The sequence below is a fragment of the Galleria mellonella genome, unplaced genomic scaffold, assembly GCF_026898425.1.
Source record: "Galleria mellonella isolate WM207_F2 unplaced genomic scaffold, CSIRO_AGI_GalMel_v1 utg778, whole genome shotgun sequence".
NCBI classification, from domain to species: domain Eukaryota; kingdom Metazoa; phylum Arthropoda; class Insecta; order Lepidoptera; family Pyralidae; genus Galleria; species Galleria mellonella.
The window spans coordinates 327,833-351,352 of NW_026442150.1; the positions used below are offsets into that span (position 1 = coordinate 327,833).

The 23,520-nt window shown below is 38.4% G+C and overlaps 2 protein-coding genes across 4 annotated transcripts in view; one reads left to right on the plus strand and one right to left on the minus strand.

The window, feature by feature from the left end:
• Positions 1-127: 127 nt before the first annotated feature.
• LOC113519243 (serine protease snake-like) lies at positions 128-13,439 on the minus strand. Its single transcript, XM_031910672.2, has 10 exons — positions 13,224-13,439; positions 10,573-10,673; positions 9,536-9,615; positions 5,787-5,866; positions 4,867-4,982; positions 4,221-4,333; positions 3,651-3,800; positions 2,144-2,276; positions 934-1,065; positions 128-316 (listed from the first exon to the last, which is right to left on the minus strand). The coding sequence occupies exons 1-10, from the start codon at positions 13,327-13,329 to the stop codon at positions 152-154; spliced, it is 1,176 nt and encodes a 391-aa protein (XP_031766532.2). The 5' UTR covers positions 13,330-13,439; the 3' UTR covers positions 128-151.
• A 5,564-nt stretch (positions 13,440-19,003) lies between these two features.
• LOC113523152 (insulin-degrading enzyme) overlaps positions 19,004-23,520 on the plus strand; it is a 29,472-nt gene continuing 24,955 nt past the window's right edge. Inside the window, exons 1-4 of one of the 3 annotated variants that reach the window (XM_052901267.1) lie at positions 19,004-19,192; positions 20,471-20,641; positions 22,454-22,542; positions 22,928-23,013. In XM_052901267.1, coding sequence (XP_052757227.1) covers positions 20,505-20,641; positions 22,454-22,542; positions 22,928-23,013 — 312 coding nt within the window. In that variant the 5' untranslated portion in view covers positions 19,004-19,192; positions 20,471-20,504. Of the gene's footprint in view, positions 19,193-19,510; positions 19,765-20,470; positions 20,642-22,453; positions 22,543-22,927; positions 23,014-23,520 lie in introns of those variants that run through there. The other 2 variants (XM_052901268.1, XM_052901269.1) reach the window with 2 other exon arrangements.

The window sequence follows — 23,520 nt, forward strand, 5'->3', positions numbered from 1 at the left end:
AATGCTTGAAAGAAAGACTTTTCCACGAATTATTATTTAATACCTGACGGTATTTACTGTTCACGGCATTTCCATAAGTTTTTGGAGGAAACTTAAAAGTTAAGGTACAGAATAAAAACCCCACAAAAATAAATCAAAGCATTTATTTCACTTAAGGCCATACAACACTTTCTATCCAGGGCAGGTATGGGACTAGCCTGATGTAGACCCCGGGTATGCCAGTATGGCCGCAAGCGGAGCCGAAAGAGGTCACTCCGACGATGGAGTGGAGACAGCGGAACTTGTTGCTGATCAACAGGGGCCCGCCGCTGTCGCCCTGCAAAAAGAAGAAGGAATTTGTACAAAAGGGTTTCCCACTTGTGTTTCTACCGTAAAACAGTTATTCTTACATAGCTGTGTTTCGGTTTGAAGGGTGGAATATATCCCAGCAATAAAATTACGAAGTACAGAGTCTTCTTAGTCCTCAGGATTGGTAATGCATAAGAGGTGCCATTGGTGTTACGTCCTCGGTGCTGTTCATGTCTATAGCGACAGTTACCACAGCCAGGTTGTCAGCTGGTTTGCCATTCTAGATTTTCCTTAGGACTAGACAGTATAGGGTTCTTCAAAAAGGTTACTTCAGGGTTGGCAACGCACACGTGACACCCCTAGTGTTGCAGACGTCTATAGGCTACAGTGACCGTTTACCATCAGACGGGCTGTATGTTTATTTACCATCTTCGTGGTCTAAAAAAAGTATACAAAAAAAACTAAATTCTAAAAATGTATGGAACAGTTATTCCTCGTAAACAGCGTTGAATGTATGATAATGTATGAATTCGTGTGATCATTGTTGTATTTAAAATTACTTTACGGGTTGGCATATACTCGGATTTGGGGTGGGCACCAAAGAATTTTTGGGTGGGCATGCCCACCCGGTCCCGCCTTAAATACCTGGCAAGTGTCGGTGGGTCTTGTTTTGTGTCCGTAGCACATTTGGATGGTCTGATTGATCCCGTTTCTCAGAAGCCTGGTAGGTCTGTACCGGTCAGAGCACTCCTGATGAGGAAACTGGTACAGCTTCGTCTAGAAGAAAAGGGTTTACCAGCATCTATATACTTCTGTCTACTCCAGATGGAAGGGGGAATAATCCTTTCCATAACCCCTTATTGAGTTACGCGAGAGAGGTGCAAGGGATTGTTTTTAGCGGATGATAATGGAATGGTAACCCCTGCTTATGATATCGGTAAAAGCTGGTCGGGCACCAGTGAAGGATGATGTATGTGGATGAAAGCAAGTCATGGAAAAATGGTTTCCAGAGGGAACTCTACCTGATAGATAGACATATATTTATTCCCATCATTTACAGCACACAAATAAAAATATTGGTGCATACTCAAAAAAAGAAATAAAAGAATACATAGACAAAAACAAAAACAAAAGGAAAGCACTTGAAAAGAGGTAACAATTTTTCGTGTGTGTGCCACAGTAACACAAAATGGCCGCTACTCAGTTTATTGCTCTATCCACAAGGCAAGTTTTTGCGTAAAGTTTTTGCCTTTTGGCCTTGCTTGCCAAAAACTCGGCAGCCGCCATTCGCAACCAGCCGCGAGAATTCTTGACAAAAAAGAACTAAATATAAATAAATGAATAAAAATAATTGCGTGTATCTATTATAGTAACTATTTAAGATTTTAATCTAAAATTATAAATTAATAACCACCATTAGAAATAGGCGATAGGTTAAGATTATGCTGGATATTACCAGAGGGAGACTTTGTACAAAAGTCGTTTGCTTGAGCACCTCTGTACCATTCGTGTTTCTACCGTGAAGCAGTTGTGTTTGCATGGCTGTGTTTCAGTTTGAAGTATAGAATATAGCAGTGAGTTTACAGGGTACAGAGGAATAACACCCGAGTCCTCAGGAATGGCAACGCATGGGGGGTATCATGGGCGAAACAGTATACTCTGTTATGTCCATAGTACTGCTCATGTCTATAGGTGACGGCTACCACTTTCCATCAGGTGGGCCGTCAGTTTGTTTGCCATTCTAAGTTGCATAAAAAATGCTATTAATTAATTGGACCATCGTGGCCTGTTATAAAGATTTTATTATTATAATATGAAGATCCTAAGGGATATATATTATAAACTTTTAACCCACCTTCTGGAGAGTATTAGCAGTGTCATCTCCGTCTCCCAGCGTCCCCCAACCGATGGCCGTCGCCTCGTGACCCTCCCGTTGAATATTATCCACTTCCAAGCAAGCCGGTTTGATTGCCAGCGAAAAGGATATGCTGAGAAATGAAATTACCACTGTAAAATTTTTTTTTGATGGGTGAAAATAGTATGGTAACCCCGCCTGTGCTAACGGGATACGCTGGCGGAGCACCAGTGAAGGGTGATAGATGAGAATGAAAACAGGCCAGTTAGCACATCATGATGAATTCATCAAGAATTAACCATGATAGTTTCCAGGGAGAACCGCGGGGAGGTCGACATGGTTGGGTATATTGCTAACAATGGAATTCTCAGTCTCCATTACTAACAATCCCTTTCCCCCACCACTGTAGCATTTGTGGAGGGTATCTATATCCTGCAGGGAATCAGTGGGTGCAGGTGGCTCAGGACCGTTCTTTATGGCAGTCTATGGGGGAGGCTTATGTCCAGCAGTGAACGGACAATGGCTGGAATGATGACGATGATCTATATCTTGATTGATCGATATGATAAAATCGTAACTGGACGCTGTCTGTACATGGAAGGTATATAAGAAAAACTATTATAGAGGGGCTTTATGAACGCAATACAACCCGAAATAATGATTTTTAGAATTTTTGACTGTATATCTGTCTGTCTGTACATTTGTGTACGCTAATCTGAGAAACGACTTAACCGATTTGGATGCAGTTTTCACTAATGCATTGCGGTTTTTGTCTCTTAATATTTAGTGTTTGTTCCATTTCAACCGGTACATAAATAAAAAAAGTTATATCAATCTAAAGAACGCTCACCTGAGCGAAGCCGGGGTAGATTACTAATACATATAAATACATATACATACACTATCTCTGGCATACAAACATAGAATGAGCCAGCTTTACCGGATTGGGTATTATTTCCATCATTTTGGATATATATATTAACAGCGATCTATTTGTTTGAAGGTGTCTCATTTAGAGGTGAAACGTGTCGCAAAACGTGCGTGGACTGAATAGCGGTCGGAGATTGATGGCTAACTTTTGGTATTAATAATAGTGGCCAATCTTCGAGTGTTGGCAGTTACACACATACTAATGGTGGCGGAATTAAACAAAATAATTCTTTTGTTTAATTCCGTCAGAAACAATGGAACGCCAAATGCTATGCACGTATTAACTAATGATGACGGAATTAAACAAAATAATTCTTTTGTTTAATTCCGTCAGAAAAAATGAAACGCCAAATGCTATGCACGTATTAACTAATGATGACGGAATTAAACAAAATAATTCTTTTGTTTAATTCCGTCAGAAACAATGGAACGCCAAATGCTATGCACGTATTAACTAATGATGGCGGAATTAAACAAAATAATTCTTTTGTTTAATTCCGTCAGAAACAATGAAACGCCAAATGCTATGCACGTATTGATATATACGATTTACCATATAATAAATGACAATACTCACTCGCGGTCCGTTTTCAGCAAAGCGATATCGTGGTACTTGACGGGCGGCTTGTACTCAGGATGCCGTATGATCCTCTCCACACTGTACACCACATCCTTCTTTAGGTCCGTGCGCGCTAGTATACCCAGGGCAATGAACTTCACGTCCCCGCTGAAATAAAAATCAAGTTTTTTTTTATACAACTTAAAATGGCAAACAAGCTGACGGCCCACCTGATGGAAAGTGATAACCGTCGCCTATAGACATGAGCAGTACCATGGACACAACAGACTATACTGTTTCGCCCATGATATCCCCCATGCGTTGCCATTCCTGAGGACTTAGATGTTATTCCTCTATACCCTGTAAATTCACGCCATATCCTACCCTTCAGACCGAAACACAGCCATGCAAACAACTGCTTCACGGTTGAAACACGAATAGGACCGAGGTACCCAAGCAATCGACTTTTGTACAAAGTCTCCCTCTGGTTAGCAATGGGGCAGTTATTTCCTATTACTGATAATGTCATCCCCTCGTTAGGCGACTTTAGTGTTTATTGTAAAGACCATAAGGTTGTCAATTACTCACATCTCCCTCCCGCTGATGCAGTGCCCCGCGGTGAGGATGTATCGCTCGCTGATCACGCTGCCTCCACACGACCACTGCGCTGTCGTGATATTGTCACCGTAGCCAAGCAAAGCCTGGGGATGGAATCAAAGTTTTAATAATAACCTTAATTGTGTATATATTATATATGTATGTGTATGTATGTATGTGTATGTATGTATGTATGTATGTATGTATGTATATATGTTTGTATATGATAATATTTATATAATAGTGCGCCACCTACCCTTTGTCTTTTTCTCAATGTCCTCTACCCAAAGGTTGTGTGGAAGAGATTGCTTAGCGATAAGGCCGCCTTTTGTATCACTTCTCATTAATATTTACTGTATTTGTTAAATCTCTTTTTACTTGGTGCAATAAAGTGTAAATAAATAAATAAACCTGAAAACGTTAACAAAAAAAGCCGACTTCAATTATTTGCCATATTTGAAGTCGGCTTTTTTATCAGTTATACATACATACATACCTGTCACGTCCGTCTCCCATTACGGTAGGCAGAAACAATGGAACGCCAAATGCTTCGATACAAACAAACCTGTTTCGCTTCTTCCACACTCATCAATCTAAATAAAAAAAGAAGGTCAATAAAATAAAAAAAAATATTTACCATGTTACTAAATTCGTTTAGTTCAGCGTTCTCCCCATGAGCTATGATGTCCTCGAAAGATATACCGCTTGCACCCGTCTTGCATGGGCACGTGTTTTGCTGATATTTCAAGCATTCTGCAATTAAACATTGTTAGAACTTTTTGTTTAGTCCAAGACTATGATGCGGCGTGACACCTACTGCGAGTTGTCTAGTAACTGTTTTTTTTTTTTATTTATTGTTTATACAACTTAGAATGGCAAACAAGCTGACGGTCCACCTGATGGAAAGTGGTAACCGTCGCCTATAAACATGAGCAGTACCGTGGACATAACAGGGTAGACTGTTTCGCCCATGATACCCCCCATGCATTGCCATTCCTGAGGACTCGGGTGTTATTCCTCTGTACCCAGTAAATTCACGCCACATCCCACCCTTCAAACCGAAACACAGCCATGCAAACACAACTGCTTCACACCACTTTCCATCAGGTGGGCCGTCAGCTTGTTTGCCATTCTAAGTTGTATAAAAAAAAAACTACTCAACTGATTTTGATAAAATTTCTACGAACCCCAACTATAAGTATATCCTTTCAGATAAAAAAAGAATACTCCAAATCGGTTTAGAACTGACCGAGTAACACACACGAGAAATGGCCGTGTGCTTCCGGCATAGAATAGGCCACCCTACCTATCTCGTAGGTGTCGTAAGAGGCGACTAAGGTAGGACGAGGGATGGGCAGCGTCCCTTTTCAAACATCTCTAAAGACTAACTGCGGTTGCCAATCCGCTTGCCAAGCGTGGCAACTACTGGCAAAACCTCCAAATGGGAGAATTATGTTCAGCAGTGGACAGTTAAAGGCTGACATGATGATATGTAAGAAAAAAATACAGCCGACTTGAGAACGTCCTCTTTTTATGAAATTGGTTGAAAAAACTCACTCTCCAACGCCTTCTGTCCAATCTGTAGCCCAGTGCGTTTGGTAGACACAATGCAACCATCCTGATCTTGGTAGTCGCTCCTGAGAAATACAAAAAAAAAATACACAAACTAAAATCTAAATATCTCACTAAACTTGGTATTAGAGGGGAAAGGAGTTAGCAATGGAGTTTGACAGCCCCATTGCTAGCAACATGCCCTATCAGGTCTACCTCCACGCGGTTCCCCCTGGAAACCATCGTGAACAATTCTTGTTGAATTCGTCACGATGGGCTAACTGACCTGCTTTATCCTCACCTATCATCCTTCACTGGTGCCCCGTCGGTGTATACCGATAGCACGGGTGGGGTTACCATACCATTTTCACCCATCAAAAAAAAACAGGAGTTGTTGAACAATTTTTTTAAGTATAGTGTAGTACAAAAAGTTGTCGTATTGCTAAGCAATCTCTTTCAGACTACATTATGTTTCGAACAAGTCGTGGAACATCTGGTAATAATCTTCGAGTGTTGCCAGTCACACACATACTATGTATTATGTATCACATCTCCCATATTTAGAACTAACAAAATTTTTCATCGTGCCTCCCACCAAATTGTTTATAATTACTCCTCTCCATCCAAAAGTTGGCTGCAAGAGATCGCTCTTTCAGCCAACGCGGCGACGGTTACCACTTTCCATCAGGTGGACCGTCAGCTTGTTTGCCATTCTAAGTTGTATAAAAAAAAAAGTTGTCCTATTTTTGGCAATGTATTTGTATCTGTACTCTAGGTATGTAATATTTATTTCTTTATTTATTTAATTATTTATATTTATCAACTATGGGAGTTTAATAGTTTACCAATTGGCTTCATAAGCGAACACGATATCAACATATCGTCATAGTCGTAGAATACTGACGGATCTTTATATGTAATCTTCGTCAGATCCGTCAGTATTCTACGACTGTGACGAGATATGAGGCGATGAAAGCAAAGGCAAAATCGCAGGTACCTAAACAGTGTCAAGTTATTTTTGTAAATTCCTATATTTAGAGGTGACCTTGACCTTTTAGAGGTATATAATTAATTAAAGTATCCTTTGGCGATGCGGAATTTGTTATTGTTATTTTTTATTTTGTTTTATATTTAACCTATTTATATTTGAAAAAAGAAGGAAGATCTTGATTCGTGGAAGTCTTTTTTTTTATTTTATTTTTTATATATGTTCCTCGATTATTCCAAGACGGCTGGACCGATTCGAAAAATTCTTTATATTGTTTAAAAGGATATACTCATATTTTTAGATTGGTTCTATAGACATGTTATCAAAATCGATTTACCAGAGAGAGACTGTATAAAAGTCGTTTGCTTGGACACCTCTGTCCAATTCGTGTTTCAACCGTGAAGCAGTTATGTTTGCATGGCTGTGTTTCGGTTTGTAGGATGGGATATGACAGTGAATTTACAGGGTACAGAGGAATAACACCTGAGTCCTCAGGAATGGCGACGCATGGGGGGTATCATGGGCGAAACAGTATACTCTGTTATGTCTATGGTACTGCTCACGTCTATAGGCGACGGTTACTGCTTTCCATCAGGTGGGCCGTCAGCTTGTTTGCCATTCTAAGTTGCATAAAAAAAAAGTAGTTTAGTTTATAAATCAAAATACTGGATTTTTTTTAATAAAAATATTTGATTTTGCTATGATTGAACCTAATTTTTTTTTGGATCCCAATGTTAAATTATATACGTGGCATGATAAAACCAACAAATGCATTCCTAAAAAGAGTTTTTATGGGTGATAATGGTATGGTAACCCCGCCTGCGCTATCGGTACACACCGGGGGCGCACCAGTGAGGGATGATAGGTGAGGATGAAAGCAGGTCTGTTGGCACATCGCGACAAATTTAACAATATTTAACCATAATAGTTACCAGGGAGAACTGCGAGAACTGATAAGATGTATTGCTAGCAATAATGCTGTTTTTTTTTTAATGGGTGATAATGGAATGGTAACCCCACCCGCGCTATCGGTACACACCGGCGGGGCACCAGTGAAGGATGATAGGTGAGGATGAAACAGGTCAGCTAGCCCATCGTGACGAATTCAACAAGAATTGTTCACGACGGTTTCCAGGGGGAACCACGTGGAGGTAGATCTAATCGGGCATATTGCTAGCAATGGGGCTGTCAAACTCCATTGCTAACAATCCCTTTCCCCTCACAATAATGCTGTTAGAACACATCACTAACGATCCCTTTCCCCCATTCCAAGGACAACTGACGTTAAACAGGTGGCCGGTCGAAACACCAAAAGATAAAACTACGTACATAATCTATATATTATTACGTGAAGCAAAAACTTTGTATCCATTTTTTATGAAAATTACGCGGATGGAGGAATATGCAATTTGGCACGCTTATAGTTTGTATCGAGAAGGAGTGCAGAATGATAATAAATTATTTTAATTTATGCATAAAAAAAACATTAAATCAACAAAAAAAAAACATTACACACACTACCATGTATTTGGCACACACACGCATATATACTCTTTTGTTTATTGTTAAAGTCTGTGGTCAAATTGAGAATAGGTTAATATTGTTTGTATTTAGTATTATTTGTCTATAGTCTCACTGAATGTCAAACGTAACCATAATAAATTCATTTATTACAATATAATATGTTATGGTTGAATTTCGACCACGGGGCAACCACTAGTATAAAATGAATAATATTACGCGCTAAATAATCCGGATAATGGCAGAAGACGATAATTGTTTTAAGATATTATTACTCGATAGAATTCACAGAACTTGTTTCGTTGTAAAACAACTTAAAATAGCTCGATAATAATATCTCCATCTTCCTTATTAAAATCATAGACTAGAAATTCGACCGTTTCCCGCGCTCGCGGTGACGTTTAATTTTTTTAAAACACTTTTTTATCTGGCATTGTCTATGGTAATGAATGAGTAGGTACTCGTTAGTATTTTTTTTTAATAGATGATAATAGAATGGTAACCCCGCCTACGCTAACGGTATACGCCGCGTTCAAGATTTATTATCTAACGAAGCTTATTTTACGCCCGTTTTTAACCTCATTACAAATACTGTAGATAAAATTTAAGAATTTCATATGTTATCAATATTGTTGTTTTTTTTTTTTATATTGTAATTTGTACCTTTTTTTGTAAATATCATTTATGCCTGCGACTGATGGACTTGTATCTATGTTCATAAATAAATTAAAAAAAAAAAACTGTATACGCTGACAGAGCACCAGTGATGGATGATAGATTAAGATGAAATGGCAGTTTTATTAATGGGCGATAATGGTATGGTAACCGCGCCTGCGCTATCGGTATACTCCGGCGAGGTACCAGTGGACGATGATAGGTGAAGATAAAGTAGGTCAGTTAGCCCATCGTGACGAATTAAACAAGAATTGTTCATGATTGATTCCAGGGGGAACCACGTGGAGGTTGACCTGCTAGGGTCTATTGCTGGCAATGGGTCAGTTAGACCGCATTATTAACAATCCCTTTCCCCCTAAAAAGGCAGATAACCACCGTAATGTATACACCTGGAATTCAGCACGATGGTTACCAGGGGGGACCACGTGGACGTCGACCTGACAGGGTATATTGCTAGTAATGGGATTGGTAGTCCGCATTACTACCCATTACTATTGTGAATAGTGGTAAAAAAGCACTTTGGAATCTACTTCTCAAATCCAAGCCAATTTAAAAAACAAAATTCATTTACCTCTCTACCGCTATTGGCGTAAACTTGAGTAACGCGTCCAAACAGCACACGATTGGATCTTTGCCACGATATGTACAGATCTGTACACGAAACATACTTGAAATGTAAAAAAAAATTATAATATTATTATTACTTCAGCCGTTAACTGTCCACTGCCGAACATAAGCCTTCCCCATAAAGGGAGTTCTCCCAGCAGTTGCCACGCTTGGCAGACGGATTGACAATCGCAGTTAGGCTTTTAGAGATGTTTTAAGAGGGTCGCTACTGCCCATCCCTCCCCCTCCCTTAGTCGCCTCTTACGACACCCACGGGAAAGGTAGGGGCGGCCCATTCTATGCCGGGGCTCACACCGCCTGTACAATGGATTGTGCTCAGAGGAATTGTTCAGTATGATGCCCACGGCCACTTTCTACCATCGTACGGCTCGCCGTCGACAGGTAGTTCATCCTCATGTCCTACAGCCTCAATGGTTGTGTACTGCGCGGTTTCAGAGATGTTTCCTCCCACGAACACTCAGGTTGTGGAATGAGCTCCCTGCCGAGGTTTTCCCAAGAGCCTACAGCATGGGGTTCTTCAAAAGGGGGGTAAAGAGGTTCGGCAACGCACGCGTAACACCTCTGGTATTGCAGGTGTTCATAGGCTACGGTAACCTCTTACCATCGGGTGGGCCGTATGCTTGTTTGCCACCTCAATGGTATAAAAAGAAAACACGGCGAAAACATCACAATAGATTCTAAAAAAAAATATTGTAATATGTAAAATTGGATTGTAAAATGTTGCAAATTGTTGTGAATTGCAAATTGTAAAATGTTGTATAAATGTAATAAAATGTTGTATAAATGTAATCTATAGGCGACGGTTCCCATTTTCCATCAGGCGGACGGTCAGCTTGTTTGCCATTCTAAGTCGCATAAAAAAAAAAACAAGCAAACGACTTTTGAACAAAGTCACCCTCTGGTTTAGACTGTAAACCTAATTGGGATCGATTACGATACGTCATTTCACAAAACTTTAGCAAAGGGACCCCGATATCTTACAGTGTATGGTGTCCCATTTTTGGCAGCGGCTACGGCGCCCATGCATTCCTGTATGTGTAGACAGAACGCCTGCTGACCTGCCCCGGCATCGCAGAGATCACCTGGACAGGTATAAACATGTAATTACTACATAGTATTCATTAATAACTTCGGGAGGGATTTTTTATTGGATCAAAATAGACTGTGTTCTGAGGAATTGTTTGAAATGATGCCCAGAGCCACCTTTTATCATCGCACCGCTCGTTATCGACAGGGAAATCATCCTCACACGCTTGAACCTAAATGGTCACGCACAGTGCGGTTTCAAAGGAATTGCCCTGCCCAGGTTTTTCTTCTAGAGACTAGGAAATGGGGTTCTTCAAAAAGGTTATATTAAGGTTTTTTCAGGATCGGCATCGTACACATAACACCCCTAGTGTTGCAGGCGTCTATAGGCTACAGTGACCGTTTACCATCAGACGGGCTGTATGCTTCTATGCCACTTTTGTGGTATAAAAAAAAAAGGAAAATAAAACGATAACCCGGTTTGTGCTATTGGTATACGCTAATGGGGCACCAGTGAGGGATGATAGGTGAGGATGGGAGCAGGCCAGTTGGTCTATCGTGACAAATTCAGTAAGAACTAACCGATGTGGTTTCCAGCAGTTCCAGGTTATCGAATGACGGCTTCACGTGCAACCAGTTTTCCAACCTCTTTTGAGGAAATACTGTTTATTTATAAATAATTTAGTTTAGACATTTCATACAATAAGTACTATCCTTAATCTACGTATTTTATTTATGTAGTAATTAAAAAAAAAATTATAGACTATGCTAGGTTTGTTTTTTTTTATACCACGAAGGTGGCAAACAGCATAGCATATCTGCTAACTCTATATTCTTCATTGCTCTGTGGACGACCACACTTTAGTGAACATATTTTAATGAAAACCAATTTTTTACCAAAATTAGTTTTCACTAAAGTATTTAACTTTTTTACACGGTTTACATAATTTTAATAAAGAAATATATTTATTAGAGCAAGAAACAGTGTGATTAGAGAGAAGTGTGGACTGAAAGACGATGTAGTGACAAAAATCTAAAAAGGAATGTTGCGTTGGTTTGGTCATTTGGAGAGGATGGATGAAAGAAGAATTACGAAAGAGATTTATCGAACAAGAATGAATGGAGATGTCGGTAGGGGCCGCCCTAAACGGACGTATGTCGACCAAATAGGCGGCGTGCTGAGGAAGGGCCAAATTAAAAGTGCCCGTGACCGGCGAGCGTGTATGAAAACTTTGATGAATGTGGAAGAAGCGAAAGAGGTTTGTTTGAATCGAAGCATTTGGCGTTCCATTGTTTCTGCCTACCGTAATGGGAGAGAGGCGTGACAGATATGTATGTATGTGTGTAAATATATTTATTAATCTATACCCATACATGCGTAAATTAATATGGAGACTACTTCATACGAGATGAAGAACCCTGACGCTTGGTAGTTACGAGTTCTATGAAGATTAATACAAAATACGTATGAAATAATTTCCACCCCATTTATGAAGAACTGATAACGACTTATGACTAGGCTGTATGAGCCATGCTTGATGCCTGTCCTATATAATCGAATATATAAAATTCTCGTGTCACGGTGTTTGTTACCAAACTCCTCCGAAACGGCTTTACAGATTTTTATGAAATTTTGTGTGCATATCGGGTAGGTCTGTGAATCGGCCAACATCTATTTTTCATACCCCTCAATGATAAGAGTGACCCACCCCTAAATATTTTTTTTTTTATTTTTTTGATAAATTTTTCCATTTTTATTTTATTATGATTTAGCATTGAAAAATACATACAAATTCAAATTTTCACCGTGTTACGATCAACCCCTGTTTTTTAATCGCGATTTTTATATTCCGCAATAGGGTTGCAAGTTGGCAATCGAATATAATAATTGTAGTACGATAAATTTTCATGTATAGTTCTCGAAATAACGTATATGGTAAAACAACGTTTGCCGAGTCAACTAGTAGTTTATAAAAAAATGATTAGTCGAATAAAAATTATTCATTACTAGCTGTTCCCTGCGACTTCGTCCGCGTTTTCGTCGTTTTCCATAAAATATAGTAGCCTATGTCTTTCCTCACGGTTCAGTGGTTTTGATGTAACAGACACATTTCCCTTCACTGCTCTGCTCCTATTGATCGTAGCGTGATGAAAAGTATACTATAACCTGCCCAGGAGTATGAAGAATAATTGTACCAAGTTTCGTTAAAATCCGTCGAGTAGTTTTTGTTTCTATAACGAATAGACATATATATACAGAGAGACAGACAAAAATTTTACTGATTGCATTTTTGGCATCAGTATCGATCACTAATCACCGCCTGATAGTTATTTTGGAAATATATTTCATGTACAGAATTGACCTCTCTACAGATTTATTATAAGTATAGATTATTCTTATTTTTTTTTTTACAACACAGGGGGCAAACGAGCATTCGGCTCACCTTTTGGTAAGTGACTACCGCCGCCCATGGTCATCAACAAGACCAACGGCATTGCAGGTGTACTGCCGGCCTTTTAAAAAGGCATTTACGCCTTTTTGACAAATCTTAAAACAACAACAACAAGTAAAATATTTAATTACAAAAATAAAAATGAATAAATACCTTCAAACAATTCTTTCGAGTCGCCGTTAACGGAAACGCACATAAATAATAAAAAAGCTAATATATTCCACATTATTATAAAATAAAAGATATTTTTTAAAACCATGCCAAATATTATTCGTGTTTTATTTTTAATAATTTAAATATTTAATTATAAAATTAAATGTCGGACGTGTGGAATGTATTCGAAACGATAATATACTGGGATTCATATTAACAAGCCTGCATTTCTTGTAGCACGTTTATTCTCAAAGTGGGCGATAACACCCCCTTGTGGAACCTATAGCCCTACAGAAACACGATTTTTTAATGGGCGAATATGAAACGGTAACCCCACCTGCGCAGGGGGAAAAGGGATTGTCAGTAATGGAGACTTAGAATCCCATTGCTAAAAATATACCCATCCAGGTCGACCTCCTCGCGGTTCTCCCTGGAAACTATCATGGTTAATTCCTGATGAATTCATCACGATGAGCTAACTGGCCTGTTTTCATTCTCATCTATCACCCTTCACTGGCGCTCCACCAGTGTATCCCGTTAGCGCAGGCGGGGTTGCCATACCGTTTTCAGCCATAAAAAAAACCCCGCCTGCGCTATTGGTATACATTGAGAGAGTAACAGTGAGAAATTATAGGTTTTTTTTAATGTTTGAAAATGGAATGATAATCCCGGCTACGCTATAGGTATACGCTGGCGGGGCACCAGTGAGGGGTAATAGGTGATGATAAGGCAGATCATTTGGCCCATAGTGAGGAACTCACCAAGAATTAACCACGATGGTTAACTTGATGGGGTATATTTATTTTTAATAGGTAAAAATGGAATGGTATCCCCGCCTGCGCTATCGGTATACACCGACGAGGCACCAGTGGAAGATGATAGGTGAAAATGAATGCAGGTCAGTTGGCCCACCATGATGAATTCGAATTCGACAAGAATTAACCATGATGGTTTCCAGGGGGAACCACGTGGAGGTCGACCTGAGATGATATATTGCTAGCAATGGGGCTATTAGACCCCATTACTAACAATCCTTTCCCCCCCCTCGACTGAATAGGGTATATTGCTAGCAATGGGGTTGTCCGACTCCATTATTAACAATTCCTTCCCCCGTCCTCAACACAAATAGGTTAGAATAAAGCAGCTCAGAGATTAACATAGTTATTTCTTGAATTTTTATGTTATTACGAGGGTAGATCGAAATATTCGAGGCCTCACACATAAATACTTAGTTCAAGTATTATTTAAAAAATAAAAAAGGGGTCGTTAAAAAATAATTAATTCTCAAAATGGGTGATGGAGGAAATGAGTTTGAGAACCTTTCTTGTCGACCTTCGGATTTATGCCATTTGCATGTGTTTACTTGTATGACGTAAACTGCCAGGTTATGACCTTCTGGAATTATACCTTATTACTATTATTAGTTTAATAATTTCTTTAAATGACCAAAGGACCAAGGAAACTACTCGATAAATCTTAAGAAAACGGTTTTTTTTTTGTTGAATGAAAATGGATTGGTAACCCCGCCTGCGCTAACGTAACTGTAACGTGTAAGTTACATATAAAATAATGCATTTATAAATGTCGTAAGCAAGCGTGGACTTATCTCTGACGGAGATCTCTTCCAGTCAACCCGATACAGTTGGAAAGCACGTTGTTAGCGGGCAGCTGTAGTGCTACAACTATTAATACATAAACAAATATACAGTTGAATAAAATATTAAAATATATAATAAAATATTGCATAAATATCTACCTACTTATATAATAAATGTTAAAATAAATGAATATACTAACAATACAAATACCAATATTTTGAAATAGTAATTTTAAAGACAAGTTTTCAGCTTTTTTATTTATTTTTTATTTTATTTTATATTATTACTTATTTGTTTATTATTATATCAGCCGTTAATTGTCCAGTATCCATAGGCCTCCCCCATTTACCAGTAGTTGCCACGCTTGGCAACCGGGTTGGAAATTGCAGTTAGGCTTTAGTGATTTTTTTGTAATGGATCATAATGGAATGGTAACCCTGCCTGCGCATCGGTATAGGTACGCTTACGGGGCATCAGTGACGTATGATAGGTGAGGATGAAAGCAGGCCAGTAAACCCATCGTGATAAATTCTACTGGTACAAGAATTAACCACTATGGTTTCCAGGGGGAACTGCGTGGAGGTCCCCCTGGAACCACCGCTGATAGGGTGTATATTGCTAGCAATGGAGCTTTTTTTTTTTTTTACAACACAGGGGGCAAACGAGCATGCGGCTCACCTGATGGTAAGTGACTACCGCCGCCCATGGTCACCCACAACACCTACGGCACAACACGGGAGCTGGCAAATCCACATTACTAACAATCCCTTTCCCCCCGCTTTAGTGATTTTTAAGAGAGATGCTGATGCCCATCCCTTGACAATTGAGTTCCCTTAGTCACCTCTTTCGATACCCACGGGAAAAGAAGGGATCGGCCCATTTTATACCGGAACCACACGGTATTAGAGATCCCTTATGACTACCACATCTATATCATCGCAAATCCGGCCCCATATCTAGTATTGCTGTCACTTATGGGCCGGAGCACCTAAATATTTTTTTTTTTTTTTTTTTTTTTTTTTTTTTTATAGAACTTAGAATGGCAAACAAGCTGACGGCCCACCTGATGGAAAGTGGTATCCGTCGCCTATAGACATGAGCAGTACCATGGACATAACAGAGTATACTGTTTCGCCCATGATACCCCCCATGCGTTGCCATTCCTGAGGACTCAGGTGTTATTCCTCTGTACCCAGTAAATTCACGCCATATCCCACCCTTCAAACCGAAACACAGCCATGCAAACACAACTGCTTCACGGTTGAAACACGAATGGGACAGAGGTACCCAAGCAATCGACTTTTGTACAAAGTCTCCCTCTGGTAGCTTGAACCTTTCGACTCGTTGCAACGAGCTATGAGAATTGTCGATGTTCCCAGGCTTACAAGCGGTATCGAACCCTTAAGTCTTAGAAGAGATTTTGCCTCACTCTGCGTGTTCTACCGCCTGTACAATGGATTGTGCTCAGAGGAATTGTTCAATATGATGCCCACGGCCACTTTCTACCATCGTACGGCTCGCCATCGACTGGGAGTTCACCCTCATACCTTACAGCCTAGATAATCGCGCACAATAATCGCGGTTTCAGAGATGTTTCCTCCCACGAACACTCAGGTTATGGAATGTGCTCCCTGCCGAGGTTCTCCCAACTACAGCATGGGGTTCTTTAAAAGGGGGGTAAACAGGTTTATTCAGAGTCGGCAACGCACGCGTAATACCTCTGGTATTGCAGGTGTTCATAGGCTACCGTAACCACTTACCATCAGGTGGGCCGTATGCTTTTTTACATCTCAGTGGTATAAAAAATATACCTTTTTTTTAATAGGTGAAAATGGCATGATAACTCCGCCTGCGCTATCGGTATACACTGGCGGGACACCAGTGAAATATGATAGGTATAGATATGAAGCAGGTCAGTTAGCCCATCGTGACGAATTCAACGATCAATTAGATACGATAGTTTCCAGGGGGAACCGCGTGGAGGTCAACCTGATACGGTATATCGATAGCAATAGGGACTAACCTCCCCATTACTAACAATCCCTTCCTTCCTCTATATACCTTAGATATAATGAATATCTGCCTCTAGTAAGAAAGATATTACGGCGCTGATAGAAGAGAAGAGTAGCGACAATAATAAAATAATAATATTCAACAGGCTTACCAGTATAATTTCCTTGACAAGATGTGTACAATATGTCAGTCAAGTAAGAAAACAAAGAAGTTATCAAGGGACTTATTCCAAATATAAAAATATAAATCTAAAAAGGTAAACTCATATAAAAAGAGGTTAGATTATATTTTTTACATATTTGTATATAATATATATACAATTTTGTATATTATAAAACATTTATGAATCAAAATTGTAACAACTGTATTAAATTTTCATCTTTTTTTTTTTACAACACAGGAGGCATACGAGCATGCGGCTCACCTGATGGTAAGTGACTACCGCCGCCCATGGTCACCCACAACACCTACGGCATTGCAGGTGTGCTGCCGGCCTTTTAAAAAGGAGTATGCTCTTTTCTTGAAGGTTATGTTATCGTATCGGTTCGGAAATACTGCTGCTGGAAGTTGATTCCAAAGAGTGGTTGTGCGTGGGAGAAAGTGCCTTGAAAAACGCACGGTGGAGGACCGCCACTCGTCCAGATGGTTGGGATGAAATTTTATGTTTATAGCGGGTTGTACATGGTGAAAATCAGCAGCAGGTATCAATCCGAACAATTCTTCAGAGCACTCCCCATGATAAATTCGGTAGAAGATGCACAGAGATGCAACATCTCTACGCAGTTTCGGTGGGTCGAGCCGGACAGTAAGACGCCGATCGTCAACAATTCGAGCCGCCCAACTTTGAATGCGGTCTAACGGAAGGAGTTGGTACTGTGGCGCTCCTGCCCACAGGTGAGAACAGTATTCCATGTGTAGCCTCACTTGAGCTTTATATAGTTTCAGGCGGTTTAGATTTAAAAAAAGAGGTCCGTCGCCAACAAAAGGATATAATAAATATATAAAGAAATATTCTTTGACTCTTCTTTTCATTATAAGAGATATAATACATGTATATGTATTATATATATATACAATTCAAATCACTGTCGAAATATTTTTAAATATTTAATTAATAAAATTGAAGTAAACTAATTTAAAAAAAATGTTTTAGAAATACAAATGAGTGTAAAATTATACAAATGAGTACTTTCATAGTACAGGATTTGAAAAGAGTACGGTTTGCGAAAAAAGAGTACAAAACTCAGTAAATGAGTATAGTTGGTCACCTTATGATTGTGCAAGAAACGTGAAGATATCTTTATAAATACCAAAGTACAGAACGTACAAAAACTATAATTATAACTAATAAGAAATAAAAATATAACTAAATATTTCCGTTACAAAATAAATTAGATCGTGCTCTATAAAAAAAAAGCTTACTTCAATTGTGACAAAATAAAATGTGTTGAAATAAAATTCTACTTAAGCAAATATAACAAATCTTTGCGTTTAAAGGAACGTTCATTTATAACCAAACAAAATGGAAATGACTACATAAGATAGAAATTCCTGTTACCGTAATGATAATTATTTTTAGCTATATTATATCTGATTGACTTATATGACTGACAGCTTGACTTGATCCTTATGTCAAGAATTTCATTTTTATTGATGCGGTTGCCAACTTAGACCGAAATGCTTATTAAGCTAAATGGTGGAATAAATATATTTTAAAATTACATGAAATATCATAAAAAGGGCTAGTTTCAAATAAATTCTATTTACTTTATTATTTTAGTTTTACTTCAGGTTGAGTTTTTTATTAACTACGCAAATGTAGGATTGTAAGGAAAAAATCAAAGATATTGAATTTAAAACTTTTTATTTGCTCCAAAACTCCTATAAAATTAAGTCATAGCACCATATATAACCTTTACACGTCCCTGTATTAATTACATTAATATCATATCAATCTCTTTCACTCGTCTTTTAGAAAAGTTAATTCCATCATAAATTATTTCTACACTATCATGTCTAAATTATACGTGCTTAGGTAATAATTTATCCCAATTTTTTATTGATTTACTTCGTTTTTCATTACATTAAGCTTGAAAGCACAACAGCAAATTGGCAACACTAGCTACAAATGTCAATATTAATATTGTTATGTCTACTGTCAAGCTGTCAGTCATTGATGTAACAATCAAATTTTATTACTAGCAAATTTGTCAATTGATTAAATTATCTTATGAATAATAATAATAATTTTCAAATTATTCTAGTCTAAGTTCAATTTAGCAAGCTGGCATCAAGAAGATTTTTGCTCATTGGCTTCCACAGCTTCTCGCCTCCAGCATATCGCTCCAATTTTCATAGGTTATATTTTTTAATATTATATCTTCAAGCTTTGGCACAAAGGGGCAGAATAGAGGGTTTTAAACAGAGAGAAAATGAACTACACATTATTATCTGTGATCTCTGTGAAATATATTTGTCCTTTGCCTTGTTTCTTTTTAGTAATTTTTTGTTTTTTATAATTAAGAATGAATTTTATACTAATAGAATGTTAAATTCATCCATATGCTATCTCTTTTCAATATACTTGGTATGTTGATTATTTTTTTTATCTTCATTTATTGGGAATTAATTTTAAAAAGATATGAATTCTTATAATTGAGACAAGATAATGACATAGATAACATTTATGTATTTAAACAATAAAAAAACATGACTGTATAATTTTTTTTTTAATCTATACACATTAAAAATAAAGAATATCTTTAATTTTTTTTCCAATAGTGACATTGTTTTGTTGTGAGTACATATGTGTAAATAAATAAAAATATATTTTTTTTTATAATAAATGATAAAGCAATGGTAACCCCGCCTGTGCTATTGGTATATTTTAGTGGTCATCAGTAAGTGGTGATAGGTGAGCATGCAATCAGGTCAGTTAGCCCATTGTGACAAATTTCACAAGAGTTATTATTATTAATTCTCTGTCTTTAATTTGCACTGTCTTTCCATTCTTAGTTATGTAAATCTTAACACATAAAAATGTTACCTTATAATTATTTCACTGAACTAGGTACTATTATGTGGCATTCCGTATTACTGGTTATTTAATTAGAGTGATTTTGTTTAATTCTGTTACCATTAGTATGCATGTGACTGTCAACACTGGAATATTGACTATTATTATTAGAAATTCTACAACCTTCCATGTTAGGCATCAATCTCCAACTGCTATTGTGTCCAAGCATTTTTTTTTATACAACTTAGAATGGCAAACAAGCTGACGGCCCACCCGATGGAAAGTGGTAACCGTCGCCTATAGACATGAGCAGTACCGTGGACGTAACAGAGTATACTGTTTCGCCCATGATACCCCCCATGCGTTGCCATTCCTGAGGACTCAGGTGTTATTCCTCTGTACCCAGTAAATTTATGCCATATCCCACCCTTCAAACCAAAACACAGCCTTGAAAACATAACTGCTTCACAGTTAAAACACGAATGGGACAGAGGTGCCCAAGCAATCGATCCTGTAAGTGTTCAGTTTTTCCTTTTCATGTATGGACATTTAAAAAATGCACCTGGTGGGTGACACGGCTTGTTGGGTCAGTTAATAATGATATGAATTGATATCCACAGTGTGACCTTCGGCCAGAAACGTCTCCACTCAAGCATGTCGTCCCCGCAGTGTTTGCCGCGGCAGCCTCCTTCCCGGGGTACTCCCTCACCAACCCCTCAGTCACCCAACCTTGGGATACTAAAGAGATACGATGATATAGTGAAATCACAAGAGGATAAGAGAGAGTACAGGTATGTCTAACTAATTTAATACTATTTTTCAGGGGGAAAGGGATTGTTAGTAATGGGATCTAACTGACTCACCTATCATCTGTCACCGGTGCCCCGCCAGCATATACCGATAGCACAGGCGAGGATACCATTCCATTTTCACCCATTAAAAAAAATCCTATAGATCAGAGGTTCGCAATTTTTTTTAGCCCATGACGCAGTTACGTTGCCATTCCTGAGGACCCAGGTGTTATTCCTCTGTAAAAGGTGTGTCATTTCTAACTTATAGGAGGGGTTTTTTAATGGTAATAATGGTATGGTAACCCCACCTGCGCTATCGGTATACGCTGGCGGGGCACCAGTGAGGGATGATAGGTGAGAATGAAAAAGCAAGTCAGTCAGCCCATCGTAATGAATACACCTGGAATTCAGCACGACGGTTTTCAGCGGGGACTTCGTGGAGAAAGAAAGAAAGAAACTTGATTCTACAGAAATATGCGGCTACACCCACACAGGGGTTAAAAAAAAATATTAAGAATTATAACAACAAAACTACACACAATATTTATATATATAAAAAAAGAGAATATAAAATTTAAAAAAAAGAAAAAAAAAACAATTCGTAATATAACAGTTTCATCCAAAATGAGTGTGTGTGTGCGTGTGTCGCAATACCTGCTAAATGAGCTCCATGCTCAGCATTATGCTGTAGTGTGAGGGACACTACAGCGCTGATTTTCAGCACGAGCCTCGCCAACCCGCGGGGTCCTAATAATAACAATAATGTTTGAATAAGTCTGACTAACACAGTGGTGTGCTTAAAGTGTATTGTGTAAAAAACTATGAAATACGACAACATAACCTTCAAGAAAAGAGTATGTTCCTTTTTAAAAAGCCGGCAGCACACCTGCAATGCCGCTGGTATTGTGGGTGATCATGGGCGGCGGTGGTCACTTACCATCAGGTGAGCCGCATGCTCGTTTGCCCCCTGATTTGCCCCCATTGTACTAATGAATAAATAAATAAATAAAATAAACTACTAAAAAATAAAATATTATAAATTTGTGGTTGGTATATATTAAATGATAAATTAAGACGTTGTCAGTGTTGAAAAAAAAAATCACAAATACACCGACGCAAAATTGTATGAAAAAGTTGACCCACTTTTTTCAAAGCATTTGTACGGAGACATTTTATCTATATAATCTGAAGTTATAACGTAACATCCATATTAAAAGTGAATGTAAAAAAGCATATAAATATAATATATATATATATATATATATATATATATATATATATATATATATATATATATATATATATATATATATATATATATATATATATATATATATATATTCTTTATTGCACTTGTAAGTTACATATAAAACAATGTATTTATAAACGTTGTGAGCAAGGGTGGACTTATCTCTGACAGAGATCTCTTCCAGTCAACCCGATATAGTTGGAAAACATGTCGTTAGCGGCCAGCTGTAGTGCTACGATGATATATTTTTTTATACCACTGAGGTGATAAACAAGCATACGGCCCACCTGATGGTAAGCGGTTACCGTAGCGGTAAGGTATTACGCGCGCGTTGCCGACCCTGAAGAAACCTCTTTACCCCCCTTTTGAAGAACCCCATGCTGTAGTCTCTTGGGAAAACCTCGGCATCTCCTATTATATATATATATATATATATATATATATATATATATATATATATATATATATATATATATATATAATAGGAGATACCAAACCCTGTAATGTAACTAACTACCTTTGTATAAATAAATAAAATAAATTTCTGTTCTGTGTGCTCACAGGGGTTTGGTGTTATCGAATCGCCTCAAAGTACTGCTGGTCAGTGACCCCACCACTGATAAGTCGGCCGCCGCACTGGATGTCAATGTGGGTGGGTATATTTATACATATCAGTTGTTATAGGTGGTGGAAACCACCAACAAATGCATACCCAAAGAGGGTTATTGATGGGTGAAAATGATATGGTAGCCCCGCCTGCGCTAACGGGATACGCTGGCGGAGCACCAGTGAAGGGTGATAGATGAGAATGAAAACAGGCCAGTTAGCACATCATGATGAATTCATCAGGAATTAACCATGATAGTTTCCAGGAGGTCGCGACCTAGTTGGGGGTATATTGCTAGCAATGGGATTCTTAGTCTCCATTACTAACAATCCTTTCCCCCCAGTAGATGCCATGTTTAGCGGCGGGTTAGCAACCGCAGTTAGATTTTATTTCGCCGGAAAGGAATACTTATTAAATTATTAAATTTCAGGTTACCTAAGCGACCCGGACGAGTTGCCAGGCTTGGCGCATTTCTGCGAGCACATGCTGTTCTTGGGCACAGAGAAATACCCCGAGGTGATTATTCTGCTATTTTGAACTGACTTCAAAAAGAAGGAAATTTTCAATTTGGTCGCGTTTTTTTATGTTTTTATGTTTGTTACCTCATAACTTTATTATTTATAAACAGATTTGGAAAATTCTTTTTTTTTATCTGTAACTAGCGACCCGCCCCGTCTTCGCACGGGTGGACACTACATCTCATCACATTAGAAACCTCTAAAATTATCAGTGTTTCTCTACAATATTATGCATGTATTATACATATAAACCTTCCTCTTGAATCACTCTATCTATTAAAAAAACCATAAAAAAGTATACGCTGGCTGGGCACCAGTGGGAGATGATAGATGAGAATCAAAGCAGGACAGTTAGCCCATCCTGAAGAATTCCACGAGAAGTAGCCACGATGGTTTCCAGTTGGAACCACGTGGAGGTCAAACTGACTAGTAAGATTGCTAGGCTGATATGATGAATGTCGCAGAAGAAGCGGCTGCTCACGTAATCCTGGAATATGAAGCTGTG